The sequence below is a fragment of the Rutilus rutilus genome (assembly GCF_951802725.1).
Source record: "Rutilus rutilus genome assembly, chromosome: 11".
NCBI lineage: Eukaryota > Metazoa > Chordata > Actinopteri > Cypriniformes > Leuciscidae > Rutilus > Rutilus rutilus.
In genome coordinates, this window is record NC_140216.1 from 33,528,931 (window position 1) to 33,548,853 (window position 19,923).

Sequence of the window (19,923 nt, forward strand, 5' to 3'; positions counted from 1 at the left end):
TACGATTATACATAAACTTCTCATCTGGCAAAACACCGGTTTATCATATTTTGCACAGCTGCTTGTTTTACTGTGAGATTTTCACATGTGGATTGTACTGTGTCTGTGGTGTTCTTAGACTACAATAAATAAATGAATTAAAATATGATTACAAATATTAGCTTTTAACATAATCTATTAAATAGACTAAAATAAATTAACAAAATGTACTATTAATATACATTTAATAATGTCCCTCACATGAGGACGATCATAATTGGGTTTCCGTTGCATCTAAAATATTGAAAACCCCTGCTCTGAACAATATTTTTTTCTATAGCTGCTGTGTACACAATTAAAACCACACTGACACATTTACTTTCAACTGCCACATGTTTTAAAGTCCCCATGAAATCATGATTTTGATGACATCACTCTGCACTTCAGTGTCTCATCATCAGATTTTCTGTCCAATCATTATGCTCTCTATCTGAAGCGTCCCGCCCCCATAAGTAGATGCTGAAGCTGCGGCTGAAATCAGTCACTTGTTCACACATTTACTATTTTCTGCATGGTGAATGGCACATAGTGGAATTTCTGGAAGCCGGGTTAAATGAGAAAGCACTGTTACTGCATTCAGATATCAAATACTGACATTAAAGAATACATGAAAAGAACATTTCAGTAATCACACTGGTAACTTCTATAACAAAGTACAATCTCCAGAGAAGTCATTCAACTCATGTGATATTTAGAAGGAAAAATATTGATTAATACCTTGATTATAATCACTCATTACATATACAATTGAAGCAGCAGTGGATTCCAATCCACCCCCTTCACAAAGCACTTCAATGGGCCAGTTTTTAATTACAGTATTTAGAGGCCCAAACCATCTGGTTTTATATTTTTGCAGATTGCATTTACAGTTTCATTAATTGTCTTGTTTTCATACATTGCTGAATTGTGTAAAATATATGTTCTTTATGTCTAGAAATTGACTTTCAGTAATAAACATACTGTCACGTTTAGTGTCTGTGTGCATGTTGTGTTTGCCTGTGGCACACCCAGCTTGTCCATGTGTTTCATTGATGTTATCCCTGTCACCTGTTGTCCCTCCCTGCTTCAACCTGCAATTGTGACACCTACCTTGAGAAAATATACACTGTATAGCATTACGCATTGTTAATGTAGCATTATTGATGTTTTTCCTTTACTATGCGGTCAACTCAGTGTTGTAGTCAAGACCAAGACCAGAAGAGGGTCGAGTCTGAGTCAAGGCCAAGTCCTGACTACCTATGACCATGAAAAAATGGTCTTAGACTCGGTCTCAACTTGAAAGAGCTGGTCATGACTAATTCTGAAATGAAATTAATATTGGCCTATATACAATTAAAATTTGTTTAATGTACATTTGTGCAGTGTATATATAAATCTATTACGGTATTGCCACCTGTCATTGTACACCACTGAATTAAAAAATGTCTACCCATTGGCATTTGATATATAATAAATATTGTACGTACCTGCAGCTTGTATAGTTTTGCAGCAGACCATGATTACATAACCAGAAACGTATTACATGGCAAGTAATCAAAGTTCTGCAGTTCTGTTTATCCCACATCTTTTTCTGGATATAATTAATTATGAGCACAATCTGTGGCAAGTCATAATATTTTCACAAGATTAGACCCATTCCAATTAAGGATAACAAACACATGCATTACTATTTTAGCAATAACTAAAATATGAACCAGAATAATACCTCAAATGTTCAGTATCATTTTAGCAGCAATAGCGGCAAAGGTATAGAGCAGTTCATGTTATATACATCTAGAAATGCTGACATGTCTTAGAGGTTTTAAATAAAGATGAATTTGTAAATTGGTTTTATCTGAGTTTTACAGGGAACTGCAAATGGCTGCAGCTGACATTCATTCCAACTCATTGCAAGACATGCAGATAATTCTGCACAATCATTCACTTTGCACAACAGACTGAATTGTTTAGTGATTTTTATCAGTGTAATGTATGATCAGCTCTCTGCTGACTTTCCCCCCCCCCCCCCCCCCCCCCCCCTGGATAATGGCTTTAGTTGTTGGTATTTGGGAGCCTACTTGCTTAACAATGACTTCTCCATGTTGTGCTTGTAGTATTTATTATTTTTTTGCCATAACTGAAGCGCTTTTTATCAGCTTAGCATTGTTCAGTTGGAACCTCCGAACGTAACCCCAAAATCTTCTGTCTTCTTGAGCCTTTCAAATGTGTGACTGTTTTGTGTTCTCTTCAGTTACTACATGTTCACTTTGTCACTTTATTTGTATCTTAACCTGCAGAGTTGTTATTGTGGTTACACTTTATTTCGATAGTCCATTCTACTAGTAACTTTGCAACTACAAGTCAGCTAACTCTCATTGATTTGCTACTAAATGTCAACTAACTCTCGTATAGAGTATTAGTAGACCGTTAAGTTAGGGATAGGGTTAGTACAATAGGTTGACATCCTTGCAAAGTTAGTTATTGCAAAGTCCCTTTAAGGCAAGCTATTTGACTCGGCGGCCATCTTTGAAACGCCTCTCGGGCAGCTATTTCAGTAGTGCAAGCAGCTCCACTCTCTTTAAATGGAGAAACACCAAATTCTCCAAAGCTGTCACCAAGCTTACGATTCAATTTCATATTTGAAATCACCAATGAAATCTGACAATTGTCTCATCAATTTTGTTTCTAAATGCTCAAATCATGACAAAAACTGCATTTTGCAGGCTGGAGCAGCCAATGCCCATGTGCAGTCAAGCGCACCTCTCAAAACACTGACCAACTTTTATAGGAAGCTGCAGTGACGCAATGACTTTACCAATTGGTGATTGACTCTTTTATTTAGAAGGCGGGACTTATTCCGCCATATTGTGTTGCACTTTCTCCCAGTAATACCTTACAGTGAATACCTTTGCTTTAGGACTCTCAAACCGCAAAGCAACCAGAACTATGGTCATCTATAAAAAATTCAATTCCTCTTCTTTATTTTAATTATACATACACTCACCTAAAGGATTATTAGGAACACTAATACTGTGTTTGACCCCCTTTCGCCTTCAGAACTGCCTTAATTCTACGTGGCATTGATTCAACAAGGTGCTGAAAGCATTCTTTAGAAATGTTGGCCCATGTTGATAGGATAGCATCTTGCAGTTGATGGAGATTTGTGGGATGCACATCCAGGGCACGAAGCTCCCGTTCCACCACATCCCAAAGATGCTCTATTGGGTTGAGATCTGGTGACTGTGGGGGCCATTTTAGTACAGTGAACTCATTGACATGTTCAAGAAACCAATTTGAAATGATTCGAGCTTTGTGACATGGTGCATTATCCTGCTGGAAGTAGCCATCAGAGGATGGGTACATGGTGGTCATAAAGGGATGGACATGGTCAGAAACAATGCTCAGGTAGGCCGTGGCATTTAAACGATGCCCAATTGGCACTAAGGGGCCTAAAGTGTGCCAAGAAAACATCCCCCACACCATTACACCACCACCACCAGCCTGCACAGTGGTAACAAGGCATGATGGATCCATGTTCTCATTCTGTTTACGCCAAATTCTGACTCTACCATCTGAATGTCTCAACAGAAATCGAGACTCATCAGACCAGGCAACATTTTTCCAGTCTTCAACTGTCCAATTTTGGTGAGCTCGTGCAAATTGTAGCCTCTTTTTCCTATTTGTAGTGGAGATGAGTGGTACCCGGTGGGGTCTTCTGCTGTTGTAGCCCATCCGCCTCAAGGTTGTGCATGTTGTGGCTTCACAAATGCTTTGCTGCATACCTCGGTTGTAACGAGTGGTTATTTCAGTCAAAGTTGCTCTTCTATCAGCTTGAATCAGTCGGCCCATTCTCCTCTGACCTCTAGCACCAACAAGGCATTTTCGCCCACAGGACTGCCGCATACTGGATGTTTTTCCCTTTTCACACCATTCTTTGTAAACCCTAGAAATGGTTGTGCGTGAAAATCCCAGTAACTGAGCAGATTGTGAAATACTCAGACCGGCCCGTCTGGCACCAACAACCATGCCACGCTCAAAATTGCTTAAATCACCTTTCTTTCCCATTCTGACATTCAGTTTGGAGTTCAGGAGATTGTCTTGACTAGGACCACAACCTAGATGCATATAAGCAACTGCCATGTGATTGGTTGCTTAGATAATTGCATTAATGAGAAATTGAACAGGTGTTCCTAATAATCCTTAAGGTGAGTGTATATACCTCCTCTCCGATATGTCTTATTTTTTTTCTTTTATTTTTTTCCTTAATGTGTGAATTGACTGTTTAGCATCTTTGATATAAATGTTACCTGTAATGTTCTTCATATCTTATGATGCTCTGGATTCATTTTGAACTTTATATGTGAAATATTTGTATACTGTATAATTCTGCAAATAAAAAAAATAAAAAAAATAATACCTTTGCTTTATATACACAGAAATCATTCCATACAGTAATTCTCTCAAAATATTGCCAACGGTATTTTAGCCAAACCACATATTATTGCTATTATTAAAGTGAATTGACGTGTGTGTGTGTGTTGGTCCAATGAAGTTGAACTCAGCCTCGGCCTCACTCTGCACTGAATCGCTGCTTCTTCTCACATTATTATTCAATGACTCTATCTCTTGGGAATTGCCTTTGTTGCATATTTATCCTGTACGGAAAAAGCTTTGTTTGTTTTAACTTGGGCTTATTGTTTGTGGTGTTGTTTATCAAGGTGACCAATGATAACCTGTGGCAAGCAGGACGAGGCCGAGGGACCTGCACGCTGCACCGGTCTCGAGTTTCTCACGGATGAGCTTCGGAGGCATAAAAGGAGGAGCGATGACAGTGTGGACTGTCTACTACAGTCTAATACTCTAATGAGAGTTAATTGACATGTAGTTTCAAAGTTACTTTAGTAGAATGTCTTAAGTGTCAATTGTAAATTTGTACTTAAAAACCAGTCACTCCTGCCAAGACAGGCTGAACCAAATGCATTTTAATTGTGACAAAGATCCCTCCACAAAATGCAGAACCCAAATTAAACTTGCGTATACAATGCCAAAAGTGAACAGAATGACTGAATGACAAATGCTGTCACATCAATGCCTTAAAATTCCTCAGTTTTCCACCAGAGGTCTCTCTGTCCATTACATCCATGCTGACAGCTTGTACAGGAAAATAAAAAAATATATTGTCAGATCAGATCAATCACATACACTACAGAGTATGAGTCAGTTTGCCATTGTGTAGGCATACTAATATTATTCAATTACATTAGTTTTTTGTCTGATCATGTTGCAGAATCATTAATGAGTGATTGTTATTATTCTGATCAATGGCACATTTATAGCACATTTCATTGACAACAAGTAGCCTACTACAGTGTGATGTGTTGTTCATTTGAAGATAGCTGTATCCAAACCAATCTTAAAGTTCTCCCCCTACCTCCTGTTTTCTGACTCATCTTTATTATTGATGCAGCCTACAATGGAACAGTCATAGGAGACCTTTTGTGGGTGGTGTGACCTTGTGGTTAAAGATCCAGATCAGGTTGGCAGCTTAAATCCCAGAAGGGGGAGTTTCATGAAAATGTTTCATGATAATGTCAGGTTTCTCCATGTGAACTGCAACACTGTAAATCACTTTGGGCAAAAAATGTGTATTAAATTATTAGTCTGAACAGATAATGCAGTTCCCTGAGGGTAACCTTGTGTTGTTCACCACCATCCCTGACACAGTTACCAGGAGCGTCATGAGCTCATACCTTTCGGCAAATAAGCGTGTGCTCAGGAAGCACAGGAAGGTCACTAATTAAAGCTAAGTGGCCTCAATCAGGCTGCTACTAGTTAGTTTACATCATTTATTTATGGGTGTTTCCTTGCAATGAAACTATGACTTTCTACTATTCCCATGTACACAATCAAAAAAGAATACACACAACACTGTTTTTTCTTTGTCCTAAATATATGGAATGCTTTAACAAATGAACTTGCGTCAACATGTAAGGAGGATTTTAAGGGAAGGTGGCAGTTACATACAACGCGACTTGAGAAAATAAGCCTTTCTTGGCATGTTTACCTTGTTAATTAGATCCATTCGCTTTTCAGAGAATGGATCAGATAGGGTTTATTGTGAATATCTGTTGTTGCAAACTTTAGTCCAGTTTATTGAAAATGTTCAAAACCCAGTGAACCTGTGTCAGTGCTTTGGGGTTCATTTGGCACTTACCATATCCCAAAAATATATTATTATATATAATATTCTATTTTCTTGTATAATATAGCTATGGGTCTCAAAAAGTCGGTTAATTGGTGTACTGTGTAGCAATGCTTCTGAACCAGGATTGACCCATAATTCAACTTCACAAAGATCATTAGCTATGTTTCCATCCAACATTGCAAAACTAACTTATGTGCAAAATCGCATAAAACATTTAAGAATAAAGTAGCGTTTCCATCCCATGTGTTCAAGAGAACAAAATCAATTTCCTGGGAAATTGGCGCGAAATATTAAAAATGGAAGTTGCTGCAATTGTGGAAGGCACTGTGGCTCTTTTTTTCCTTCATAATCAATGACTTGCGCACTCAGAACGCACAATAGAAATGCAATAAACGCTGTCATGTTATCTCGCGTTCAGATGCTTGTGTTTGGGAACGCAATCATGTGAGACGTTTCTCAGAAAGCAAATCACTTCACTGTATAGGTTAACTATAGACCCGAGTAACCCACTTCTAGCCAAAATAACCTTGAATTTGGTGACATCATTTTTGGTTACAAGTCAACAGTGATTACAAGGTGTTTGGTTTCATTTCTTCACTCATTTAATTTCTTTGTTAATTGATGTTTGAAAATATCGCAGCATCTGTAACTGCTCGGGACAGGCTCAGATCACGTCGATGTCCTGCTCATACTAAACAAGCATCGCCGTCCACATCAAGCACCGATTTTGCCGCGGTTTTTGTCGCAGACCTTGGAAATCTGTCTGCAACATCAAAATCCAGCCAAAAGTCGTGTAGTGTGAGCTTGCCTTTATGCCTGATACACGTTGTACGATTGTGGCCTGTCCCAGACTAAAGATGACCAATTATGGCGATTTCTGTGGTTGTGAAAAAATCGTAAAGTGAAAGAGGTTCAAAGAAAGCCGTCGTCACAGTCTTGTGACCAAAGATAGCCTGCAATAATTTAACCTGATTACCTCACAGTGTGTTTGCTGCTACTACCTATGTCTACTGACTAGCCAATAAAAATGCATCATGATGATCAACTAGACATGGCGCTAAAACTCAAGACTACTTACCTCAAGCTCCATTTGCAAAATTGGCCTCTTTTCCCCTAGCCACGACCGCGTCCATATTCTAGTCTTTCACGTCCTCCTCTTTTTTTTTAGCGCACATAAAAACACAATTGCCAAAGTGCGATTCATCTTGCTGTATTTGTTAACCACTAGCGCATGCTGATGAGGTTTTATTCTTCTATACTAACTTGCGTTGTCGCCTACAATTCAATAGGTGTCATTGTAGTCTACATACATGTCGTACCCAAGTTTATTAGATCCATGTCGTACAGTGTAATTTATAATGATCTTACAGGATTGCAGAAATCGTCTGTAGCAGGCATTAGTCCAGTTATGCAATCACATCCTCTGTTAAGGCAAATTCATGTATGTTTTTTGTTGCACATCGAGAGATTTCTACTGTAAATGTGTATCCATCGTAGTTCATGCACATTATCGTATAAAATGTGTCCTCAATTAAGGTCATAGGTTTTTTAGAGCCCTTGAAACAATGATCTCCTTAAATCAATTATTACAAGTTGTGATCATAAAATTACAATATATAGAAAATTTGGCAGTGGTGCATGTTGATTCAGAGTTGGCGTCATCTAAAGTCCTCGCAGGGGTTGGCGCCGTCTCCTCACAGGTGTTAGGTCATCTGAAACTTCGTAAGAGGCTGGATTCCATACTGGAGCTGGATGGGCATCCCGAGGTAGAGACAGAAAAGCGAATGGAAATGCAAATGTTGTTACATGCATGCAAATGCTTGGCTAAAGAGATGCGTCTTTAATCTAGATTTAAACTGGGAGAGTGAGTCTGAGCCCCGGACATTATCAGGAAGGCTATTCCAGAGTTTAGGAGCCAAAGGCAAAAACGCTGTCATTATTGTTTCCTATTGCATTTGACTCTCCCCAGAGTTGGGAAATGCAAGACATCCTATAAGATCAAATATAAAATTGTCATGAGAACATCACCATCATATCATCAAAACTTTCATCAGTTTCCTCACTTTCCTTCCTCTGTTGCTCTTTGTGTCACCTATGACGTCTGCTCCACGGATTCACCTGCTCTAATTCCTTAACGGGATTGCCTTTTCCCCGGATATCCACTTAGAACCTGATTAGGCGAGCTCAACTCATTAGCTCTGACAAACCAATTCAAACCCCTCAACCCCAAAGCCAAAGCACAGACCCCCTTCCATTAAGTGTTCACCAAACCATTGACCCTTTTAGAAATGACACATCAAGTGTTAAACTTGCTCAAATGTGATCAAACTAGTGTGAAATGCTTTGAATATAATGTTAAAGCCCATATTTTCTCAAAAATGATAGGTGGTAGAAACAACACTGAGAACTTTACGATAGTTGTAAGATGTTCTTCAGGAATCAACCATACTTTTGTTCATGCCACACGCTACCCATCCCTTCCTCTGTCCTCTGCTTTCTGCACTCACTCTTGCCTCGTCTTTCGACCCCATAACCTGATTTTCCATTCCAATCGGTTTACCTGTTCCTTGCCCTCCCCTTTCCTTCTCTCTTTCTCTCTCTCTTTCTCTGCTCATCTTTGGGCTTATCCTTTCATCCCTGATCTCCTTCATCCCCTCCAATCCTCATCTGTTCCTCTCTCGCAGAAGGGGAAGAGAAAGAGAGAGTTTTTCCACAGGTAAGTTGCATCCAGTCTGTTGGAGTAACCCGTGGGAGGCAGAGAGAGAAAGACGATTGAAGAGCTGTCTTGTGGACTAAGCAAAATAGAGACTGATACAGAGAGAGAGGCTTTGGAGTTATTGAGGAGAAAGGGAAGAAGCTTTTTTTGGGTAGACAGGTGAGTTTGTTTTTAGTTTAGTCGCGTGTGTAAGAAAATTGTATATAGCGAACAAATGCAAACCTTGTGCATTGCGATAAACTTGAAGTCATATGCCTAAAATGCTGTTTTTAATTTGGCATGAATGCAGAATGCACGGAAATGCTTTGCTTTATCTGTGCACGTTCATGCATTTTGCACACATACTACAGATTAAAAGCCTTGCATTGTAAGAAAATGATCTTTTCTACTGATTACCTGGAAGTAGTTCCCAGAACACACTATCACGAAAGGTTAATCTGGAACTTTAATAACACATAAAATTACATTGGGATGTTAATGTTGGTATTTCATCCATCAGAAATGCATCCAGCACTTTCAGGAGGTTGTAGCAAAGTTTGTTAGCTAATGCATTCCTGTGGTTTTTCATTTCTAAACGGATTATAATGTCGTCGCAACTGGCAAAATTTGCACATTTGTCTCTTTGTAGGATTAACCTAATGCTAAAGCTGCTCTTGAGCGAGTAATCAAATTCACCTTAGAAATCTTGAGATTCGTCAGGTCTCATTTCATTTTGATGATCTTTCTTACGTGTACACATACAAATCCCCAAGTCTTTTCTTGCCCTTTTCCTTGTGTTTTGTCTTTGATCTCACAACCTCGGGTCCCACCTGATCCCGTAGTAAAGAGCAGTCGGTAATCGGATGACAGGAGATTTGATAAGCCACCCCCAACAGCTCCTGCGAAGGCTTAAACCTTTCTTCTAGCCTTGACATCAATAAAACAACAGCTCTCAGCGAGAGCTGAACAAACATCACATAGTAATCTTGTAACTATTATAACATATCATAATTTGATCATTGGCAAGACAGTTCTGCAGATCACGGTTTCTACAGAGCATTAGGCTCTACTTCTTAACCGTGAATTAAGTTCATTAGGATCTCCGTAGTACAACAAGGCTGATAATTCCTCGTCATCTCTTCTGGCCTCCCACTGAGAGGTAAATTCATATGGTGGTAGACTAGCAACCAAATATTTTTATAGTAAGTTGCAACTTAGGTTGATCTGCATGAAACATTTGCAATATTTTATTTTAGGCAGCATTACAGATCTTAATTAGACTTAGACATAGACATAGACAAGTCAATGACAAGCCTCAAGTTTTGTTTATGGGTAATATTAGATGTGGCTTACTTTACAATATTTTTTGTTGTTGTTGCTCTGTTTCATAAATTGCATAATATTTTATACTAAAAACGAAAGGATTGATTTGGAAGTTTACTTGAGTTTGCGTTCACTTTGGTGCTAATTCTTTAATAATTTTTTGGGAATATCAGTATTTGAAATTGGAATTTTCAATAACAGATTCTCAGTATCTATGACAGTAAAAGTTGAAATACCCAACAGCACTATTATTTATGTAACGCTTAGCATTTAGCTAACATTACTGAACATTCAATTGGATTTGGCTTATCCAACTTCCTAGAGATTCTAAATGACAGACCATTGTTGTTCAACAACTTTTGCAAATCTGTATTCAATACTGTCTACTAAGCAGGAAGAACTTGCTTTTTGAGATGTTACATGAAAAGTTCAGTCTTACTTGGTCTCCAGTGAGATATTGGCTGAAAGGTTTTGTATGAAATCAATATTCGTCAGTACTATGTCAAATCATACATCTTCAATATTATTAAAATGTCTTCCACATGCCTGATGACGTAATAGTCACATACAGGGCCTAGCTCAGATTAATCCAGTCATTTTATTTATTTATTTACTTCTACTTGATTACATATAAGACCATTTTAAGTCAAATTTGTATTTTGTGATTGCTTCTAGCTTGTGTTGGTAAGCACCCCGATCAACAGCAGCTATGGGTGAAATGGAACAGATGAAGAAGGAGGCCGAAGGCCTGAAGACACAGATCGAGGTGAGACTGTATGAGACTAATAATGCAATGACTAGCTGTTTAAACAATTAATAATGGAATACTAATATTACATGTTTGTTCCCCTTCTAGGCGGCTCGCAAAGCAGTCCATGACACAGACATGGCCGCGGCCGCTGCTGGGGTGGCCCCGGCGCCTCGGGTCCAACTCAAGACCAGGAGGACCCTCAAAGGCCACCTGGCCAAAATCTACGCCATGCATTGGTCTACAGACAACAAGTGAGAACATTATTATGGGTCAAATCAAAGTACGAAGTGAGATATGATGGACTATACTACACAGTAGATGTATGCATTCATTTTGATCAATTTGGCCTCCAAACGTACATTACAGGATTTTAAAAAAATGATCTGACAGAATGTGAAATATATTAGTTTTAGTTGATGCCCTTGCTTGTCACATGATCTGCTCAACCAGGTTAATAGCTCTCACATGGAATTCAACTGCATCTTGTGGTCACCTTGAATTAGCTAATTCTTAGTTAGATCAATTATCAGGGTCAGTGACCTGAAACAGACTTAAGCCTCAGTGTTTTAAAGAAGGGACTTAACCATGTCTAGGGTTAAACTGCAGTGACAGCAAAATCATATTTTATCCTTAAAATAGCGAGATTTCTGAAGATTTCAGAAATTTGTGAGATTTCAAAATTAAAATAAATAAATAAATACAAGGATATATGAACAATATCCTTTCATCCTGTTGTCTTACCAGCCTTTCTTTGCTCTTTCTTTCATTGGTGTCTTTAGGCTAATGGTCAGTGCATCACAGGATGGCAAACTCCTTATCTGGGATTCTCACTCTGGAAATAAGGTGAGTCTGACTTACTCAAATACACTTTCAAGAGAAGATGGGGAATCATAAATATATTTAAGCTGTATACCAGCAAGCAATCTCTAAATATTTTGGGCTATACATCATAATGTTGCCATTTTGTTCTCAGCTTAATTAATTAATGATGCATATTTTAAGCTTCTTGAATGGGCCATTTGATTTTACATTTTTAAATATCTCTCTAACTTCTAATAATACACAGGTATTAACGATGACAGTTTTCAACAAGGTTAAAAAATGTTCATGCGTTTTGGCTGCTCATTTACACAAAAATGGCGTTTTTGCGGCCTGAAAATGCACATTTTTGAAAACGGTACCGTTATCGTCTCTGTGTAAACTATAAAAATGTGAATTTGTGAAAACGGTGACGTCATGCGCATGCATATTATGTGTTCAGTCTATAGGCAAATAGTGTTTCTTTACAAAGTTGCATCGCCAACTACTGGCCTGGCATGAATAATACATCGCTTTTAGTCGTTTTCGCAGATCCGTGAGAACGGGATCATTTTGTCAACATTGTTGTCTGTACACAAAACTTTTCAAAAACGCAAAGGAAAAGCTTATTCCATTTTTAGTACATTGTTGTCTGGTAAATGTACCCTAGTCAACTTTACACATGAATAAAAACGTCCAGTCGAACAAAGATATTTTATTTAAAGGTGACGTTTGCAATTGTTGTTGTGAAAATACTTTCTCCTATTAAAGCTTATGTGCAAAAACAGAGCTTGTGATTTTTACGTATAGTGTGGTTTCGGTTGTACTAAAATTTGTTTAAATTTAAGTACAAAAGTTATTGACGAATCATGACATTTGTCATGAATGAATCGTGAATGTGGCACTTTAAGAATATTAATTTGTTTTGAACAGTTTCTGGATCTGTTTAGGCAACAAAACCTGGAAAACATATTTGAGAACAGTGATTATTTTGAAATTACATTTGATGGTGCAATTCTGAATACGTTCAAGGAAAAGATTTAATATTTGCCTCTTTCTTTAGATGAATGCTGTTCCCCTCAAATCCTCATGGGTGATGACCTGTGCATATGCTCCTTCTGGAAACCTTGTGGCCAGCGGTGGTCTCGACAACATGTGTACTGTCTACAACTTGAAGACACCCGTAGTCAAGACCGTGAAAGAATTGGATGCTCACACAGGTAAAGTATATAAGTAATTCGAGAATCTTTACTTTATTCTTTCATTTGTCTGTTATGTAATTGTGTCTCTCTCTATTTTTTATAGGTTACTTGTCCTGTTGCCGCTTCCTCAGTGACACTCAGATTCTCACCGCCTCTGGTGATACCACATGGTTTGTGCATGTAACTTTTACATTTAAGAGGATAGTTCACCCAAGTATAAAAAATTATTAAAAGAGTATTGAGTGTATTTTTTTAAAGGGGCTATAGAATTCAGAAACCCTTGTTATTAGCGACACCTGTGGCTGTTAAGTGAATTGCAGCCAGCAACTTATTGCTTGCCCTCACACTCGTGCACAAGTAACGTATAAGAGGCTGAACGCGATTCAATGACCCGATATACTCAAACCAAAGTTCTTTTTCGCTCTTAGCTTAGAAGTAAAAAGAAGTTGGAAATACCTTTATAGTGAGTGATATACTGATATAAGCGAACATCCAGACGCCGTCCATGCTGTTGTTGTCAGGCTTCCATTTATTTAAAGAGACTGTATGTAAGAATTTTCATGTATTAATCACTTTTTTATTGACAATGTGTGAACAGCTTGTAACAAAACTTAAAGGGATAGTTCACCCAAAAATGAAAATTAGCCCATGATTTATTCACCCTCAAGCCATCCTAGGTGTATATGACTTTCTTCTTTCAGACGAATACAATCGGAGTTATGTTAAAAATGTCCTGGCTCTTCCAAGCTTTATAATGGCAGTCCATTAAAAGTCCATAAAAGTGCATCCATCCATGATAAAAGTGCTCCACACAGCTACGGTGGGTTAATAAAAGCCTTCTGAAGTGAAGTGAAAGTTTGTGTAAGAAAAATATCCTATTTTTCAATATTCAAAAAAATATTTTTCATCAATATTTAAAACTTTATCAACTAAAATAACTAGCTTCCGGCAGACGGCCTACCCAAGTCGACTTGCGCCAAAAGAGTAACACTTTATGATTGTAACAATTTATGATGTAGGATGTAGGAGTAGCGTAAGCTTAGACGCCTCTCGCGGTTCAAACAAACAGCGCTGGGCAACAAACTCAAGCTCCTCCAACATTTATCTTTATAAATTCTCGTTTTAGACTTCTAATTTGTGACTGGTGTTTTGTTTTACTCTATCCTCTGCGCTTCCGCGTTCGTCATTACGTTGTGCGTCATGTCAAGTGTTACTCTTCCGCCGTAAATCGATGCGTACGGCTGTCTGCCGGAAGCTAGTTATTTTAGTCAATAAAGTTTTAAATATGGATATTTTTCTTACACTAACACATCACTTCACTTCACTTCAGAAGGCCTTTATTAACCCCCCATAGCCGTGTGGAGCACTTTTATCATGAATAGATGCACTTTTATGGACTTCAAAACAGAAACAGCCATTCACTCCCATTATAAAGCTTGGAAGAGCCAGGACATTTTTTAATATAACTCTGATTGTATTCGTCTGAAAGAAGAATGTTATATACACCTAGGGTGGCTTGAGGGGGAGTACATTTTTGGGTGAACTATCCCTTTAAAAAACGAGGCCTTCCCCGACTTCCTAGATTGCCTATGAAAGCCTGTAGACTGATTTTCATGTGAAGGACTCGGGACGTTTTTGCGGGGAAAATCAAAAGGATGTGTTGTTCTCGCTCTCTCCCGAGAACCTCTCTTCCGTTCTATAACACATTATCTGGCTAAACTGCCAAATTTGCTGCAACCTTCATTTAGCCAAACAATTGATAAACATATCCATACATTTTTTTTTTTTTAAACGTATAAAAATGTAATAAGCTTTTGTTCTTTTCTATTATTATTATTATTATTATTCATTTTATCCCGTTTTTTTTTTTTTTTTCAGTGCAATGTGGGATTTGGAGACTGGAAAGCAAACGACAGTTTTCCTGAACCATGTTGGTGACTGCATGTGTCTGGCTCTGTCCCCGGACAACAACTCCTTCATTTCTGGTGCTTGCGACTCTCTGGCCAAGCTGTGGGACATCAGGGATGGCCAGTGCAAACAAACCTTCCAGGGTCACACGAGTGACATCAATGCCATTTCAGTGAGTTTAAGGGAAATGTTTGATGCACTACCAAGAAAATACAGAAAAGGGCATCAGTTATTTTTTAGCCAGTAATTTCCTTCTTCGTTGATGCTTACCTTCTACCAGTTTCAAAGATTTGAGTTTTTCCAACTGATAAGAGAATGGATTCACCAAACTGTGTCTACCTCTTCAGTTCCTCCCCAGTGGCAACGCAGTTATTACAGGCTCGGATGACTGCACATGCAAGATGTATGATCTTCGCGCTGATCAAGAAGTGATTTGCTACCAGGATGCCGCCCTGAACAGCGGCGTTACATCACTGGCTCTGTCCATGTCTGGCCGCCTCATCTTTGCTGGCTACGATGACTTCAACTGCAATATTTGGGACTCGCTAAAGGGCGAGAAAGTGGGTAAGTTTAAAGAAAGGAGAAGCGGATGGAGTGAATAATTGCATTGGTGTCAAGTAAGGGATAATGTACATCCAGCCGGTGGTTCTTTCAAAACAACCCCCGACAGGGTGATGAGGGTGATGTCTTGATCAGCCTGAAGGGGGGTATTTTGAGAGAACCACTGGCTGGATGTACATTTTCCCACTTAAGTAAGTAAATAATTAGACACGAAATATTGATCTGAGTTGAAATATTTTATTAGCTCTTTAAACGCAAAGCTTCCGCCGAGAGAGCCGTTGCAGCGCGGAAAGTTCAAACTAGACGGACATTTAAGAGATATGGTATGCAGTCATACAGAAATAATTATAGAGATAAGAGATATTGATTTCAGGTCAAACTGTTTTAAAACCATACCTGTTTGTGTCTTATAATCCAACAATGTACAAAACAATAGTCACAAAATGGCAGCAGATTGTTTGTATGAAACAAGTTTGTTTGTATGAAACAAGAGAGAGCGAGTCCACGATACTGGATGGCATAATTAAATAACTTTCACAAAAAAACACCGTTCCTAGCAGGCGTATAGACCTTATGCGCCAGAGAAACGAGGGCGCCGCCATCTTTAGAATATTGTCTTTGAACTTCCGTTTTAGTGGTCTCTGTATATTTCTATGGCGCTGCTGTCCAGGAGTAATTAGCTTTTGAAGTGGATTTACTTAATGTAAAGTTAACGAAAGTTATCATGAGGACTGTAATGTTTAAAGCAGATGACTTAAAAAATGTCAGTCGACCGGGAAGATTTTAAAACGAGACGTTCATTAATAAACGCAAAATCGCTGTGAAAATATAGACCGGAAGTCAAAAGACAACGAGCGCAGCGCTGAAAAGGGGCGGGGCTACATAAGGTCTATAGCGCTGCTGACTTCAGTAACCCGGATGAGCCTGTTTTGAGCGGTTGTTATCTTGGAATAACTTACCGCTGGATGTCGCTATTGACCAATCAGAATCAAGTATTCCACAGCGCTGTGTAATAAGGCTCCAATAAACTCACAGCAAAGCTCTTTTTCATTCTTAGCTTGCGTAAAAAGAAGTTTGAAATACCTTTGCAGCTGTATATTTTTAGCGACTCCACATACGGTGCTGAGAGCGACATTTAGATGAATATGGAAATATGTGCTGTACTTTCCTTTTAGTAACCAAAATGACAGTGGTGAGAAAACAGCAGTTAAGAAAGCATCTGATCATAGCGATGTGTATATGTTTGCACTACCTCTGCAATTCGGCACTCCAGTCAAGTCACGTTACGTTTATTTATATACCACTATATAGAATATATTGCTTTAAAGCAAGCAGCTTTACTGTATTAAACATGGAGGGGGGGGGGGGGGGGGGGCGATACTATACCATTAAGCAGCTCTCCAGTGTGTTTTATGTTTTTACTCACATCTGACCTCAACAGACTGAATAGAAATTAAATGAACCGAAATGAGCCACATCAAATTAGGCGGAAATCGCCTAATATTACACCCTGATAGCACAAGTACATACCCTTTTTCCACCAAGGCAGAGCTGGTGCTGGTTCGGAGCCAGAGCCTAGTTTCAAATCGGTTCTTTGTTTTTCCACCGCCAAAGCACCAGCTCCGAACCAGTAAAACTGGTTCTTAAGTAGCACCAAATCATTGCAGGGTCTAGAACGGAGCCAAGAAAGAACCGCTTGCGTCAGAGACTGGGGGCGGGGTTACCGTGGCCAACAAGACTGGAGAGAAACTTGTGACCGCCATTTTCAAATAGCAGCTAATCGAGCTAACAGCAGCTAAACACGATGGACGCGATCTAAAATATAAATCTAAGGCTAAAGTCGGCATCTTATTGTTAAAAATAAATGTTATGTACATGCCGTTACTCTCGCTTGTAATCTCCGTCTGTACAAATAATGGCGAGCCGCGCGAACACGTTGGATCCGCCGTGTTTGGATGCCGATGTAGGTCCGCAAAGCCATGAACATCAATAGCAAAGCAACGTGCGCCATTGTTGATGATGTGTTTGTGTTTGGCGCCGCCGCGCTAACGTTGCTGAGAAAGATGAGACGTAGCTGTGACGTAAGACCTGGCTCTACGTTGGCTCTTTTAGCCTGTGGAAAAGCAAACCGGTTCTTTGGAGGCTCGTCAGTCGAACCAACTCCGAACCGGCACTAGCTCTAGCTCCGAACCAGCACCTGGTTCTTGTTGGTGGAAAAGGGGTATGGAGACGTCTATTTGATGTCTGCATTTACATCTGCAAGATGTATTTTTTGCTCATCTTCAATACGTCTCTAGGACGTTTCCTGTCAGATGTCATATAGACATTTAGAAGATGTCTTTAAGATGTTTAAGAATGTGTGTAAAACTGCTTTTTCTAAGACGTTTACCAGATGTTTTTACACAGCAGATGCTTTCCAGACGAACAGATCTTTAGCAGACATCTTACAGACGTAGCTGTGCTATCTGATACTATAATCGCCACAGACCAATATTAGTTCAAAGGTGTTTAGTTTACCAGCCGGAGTGAACTTTTCCAGACATTTCGCTCTGGCAAGCTGTTTCACACACCTGAAACGAACTCCAAAAAATGTTGTCCTGATTTTGTTCTTATTGACACACCAGATCGTTCTTCAATTTCGCTTGAAGTAGGCTATATCGGGGCTTTAAGTCGAGGAAGTCTTCTATAAATTCGGCATGAAATGAAAATTCTTTTTTTTTTACCTCATAATGTTTAATCAAAATGTAATAATAACTGCATCCTCCGGTGAAATTACAAACTGAGAAAGCTCATGTTCGTCTGCCTCCACTTTTTAGTCTTTTTTCTGCCTCCACAACAACCAATGCATAAAACCAAGTCCCCACCCTACATTTTTTCTTTTCCGATAATCCGTTACACTCAGATTTATGTCACAATACGGAAGTGACATAAATCATTGTGTTTATGATTGCATCTTTGAATAAATAAGCATGCATGAAGAGCAAAGTCCTATCAAATTCTTATTCTCACTTATTCTCACCCTTTCTTCCTTTCTCTCTTGTAGGCGTGTTGTCTGGCCATGACAACAGGGTGAGCTGCACCGGAGTACCATTAGATGGCATGTGCGTTTGCACTGGCTCATGGGACAGCTTCTTGAAGATTTGGAACTGAGCTGGACCCTAAAACAAGATGAGAAGAGGATAAGACAGAAAGGATGAGTAAAGGTTGAGAGAGAGGATGAGAATTGAGAAATTCTAAGCAACAAAGAATCTCTCTCACACACACAAACAAACACACGAATGTCACATCTGTATGTGTGGGATTTCTGGAAGACTGGATTTTATTAGAATATTTACATGGAATATTTAATTGTAAAAATGTAAGTTACAACGAACACAGGAATGCAGTTTGCATTATTGTTAAAATGGCAATCTCAATACTTTGACTTGAAATTATAGCGTTTGACATCTTAAAAATGAGGATAATTATTCAAGAATAAAAAATATAGTTTTTGTCTGTTAAAAATCCTCATCATTAGGTGAAAGTTTGCATGACTATTTTTATGTATTAGAAATGATAGAATGCAGAAGAAAATGTACAGTGACTTTTCCCAACAACTCCACTGACTGAGATCTGATGGCTCTTTGATGCTGTTGGCAACTTTAATCTGGCATTTTAATTTCTAACAAACTTCCCGAAGTCCAAATGGTACATTAATGCTAAAAGAGAAGATGTCTGTATTTACTTCTTTCATCTTTTTGTAGGGCTTTTACATACAAGACAGTTCCTCTTAAATGTTGCAGTGATTACTCGAATTCCTTTCTAATAAACATAGTATTCTGCATTAAACGATATTTTGGTGTGTGCTATTTGTGTCTGTCAAGCTGTTATGTCCAATAAAATACGTGTTTTATGATTTGAGGGCATTTGAAGAAATTGATCAAAAACAATGTTGATCTTGACATCATTACTATGTAAAATACATCTAAACTACCTTATTGTGAAACCTTTGCACTGGGCACTTATTAAAGAATCGGTGACAGAAAGAAATATTATTGGAAAGGAAATCTAATTAGGCCACAAAACTACGTTTAAAAAAAACGTTTAATAGCAGGATAAAGGTCATAATAGGAAAAAAGAAAGATATCTGAAGCTACATTGTAAAAAAAAAAAAAAAAAAAAGCAGCCCAGGAGAATTTAATGTTTAGTTATCCAGGTCAGAATTGGTTAATTAGCAAATTCTGTCATGACAACTCTTGGAGAGTTTTGGATGGTAATGAGTATGACAATGTCAATGTGTTTGGTTTTGGTGGAATAGAGCAAATCTGCAACTTGCCACATTCACGAGTAAGTAAGACATGCTGCTGCTGCACAAGCATACATGAATCCCCCCTAGCAGATCTATACAGGTGGAGCTGGGGAAAGTGGAGGGTTTCTGAAAGCATGCTGCACACTGCTACAGCAAACGATAGGTACGTTTTCA

The 19,923-nt window shown here is 38.7% G+C and overlaps 1 protein-coding gene across 3 annotated transcripts; it reads left to right on the forward strand.

Annotated features, from left to right (window-relative positions):
* The first annotated feature begins 8,459 nt into the window (after positions 1-8,459).
* gnb3b (guanine nucleotide binding protein (G protein), beta polypeptide 3b) lies at positions 8,460-19,483 on the forward strand. Of its 3 annotated transcripts, none has more exons than XM_084424200.1 (9): positions 8,460-9,098; positions 10,917-11,007; positions 11,098-11,243; positions 11,772-11,835; positions 12,854-13,010; positions 13,096-13,162; positions 14,871-15,072; positions 15,248-15,464; positions 18,505-19,483. In XM_084424200.1, the coding sequence occupies exons 2-9, from the start codon at positions 10,951-10,953 to the stop codon at positions 18,609-18,611; spliced, it is 1,017 nt and encodes a 338-aa protein (XP_084280326.1). In that variant the 5' UTR covers positions 8,460-9,098; positions 10,917-10,950; the 3' UTR covers positions 18,612-19,483. The 3 variants fall into 3 exon arrangements, with proteins under 3 accessions (XP_084280326.1, XP_084280328.1, XP_084280327.1); XM_084424202.1 differs by having other exon boundaries at positions 8,729-8,939; positions 18,505-19,355; XM_084424201.1 differs by having other exon boundaries at positions 8,961-10,077; positions 18,505-19,356.
* Positions 19,484-19,923: the final 440 nt, after the last annotated feature.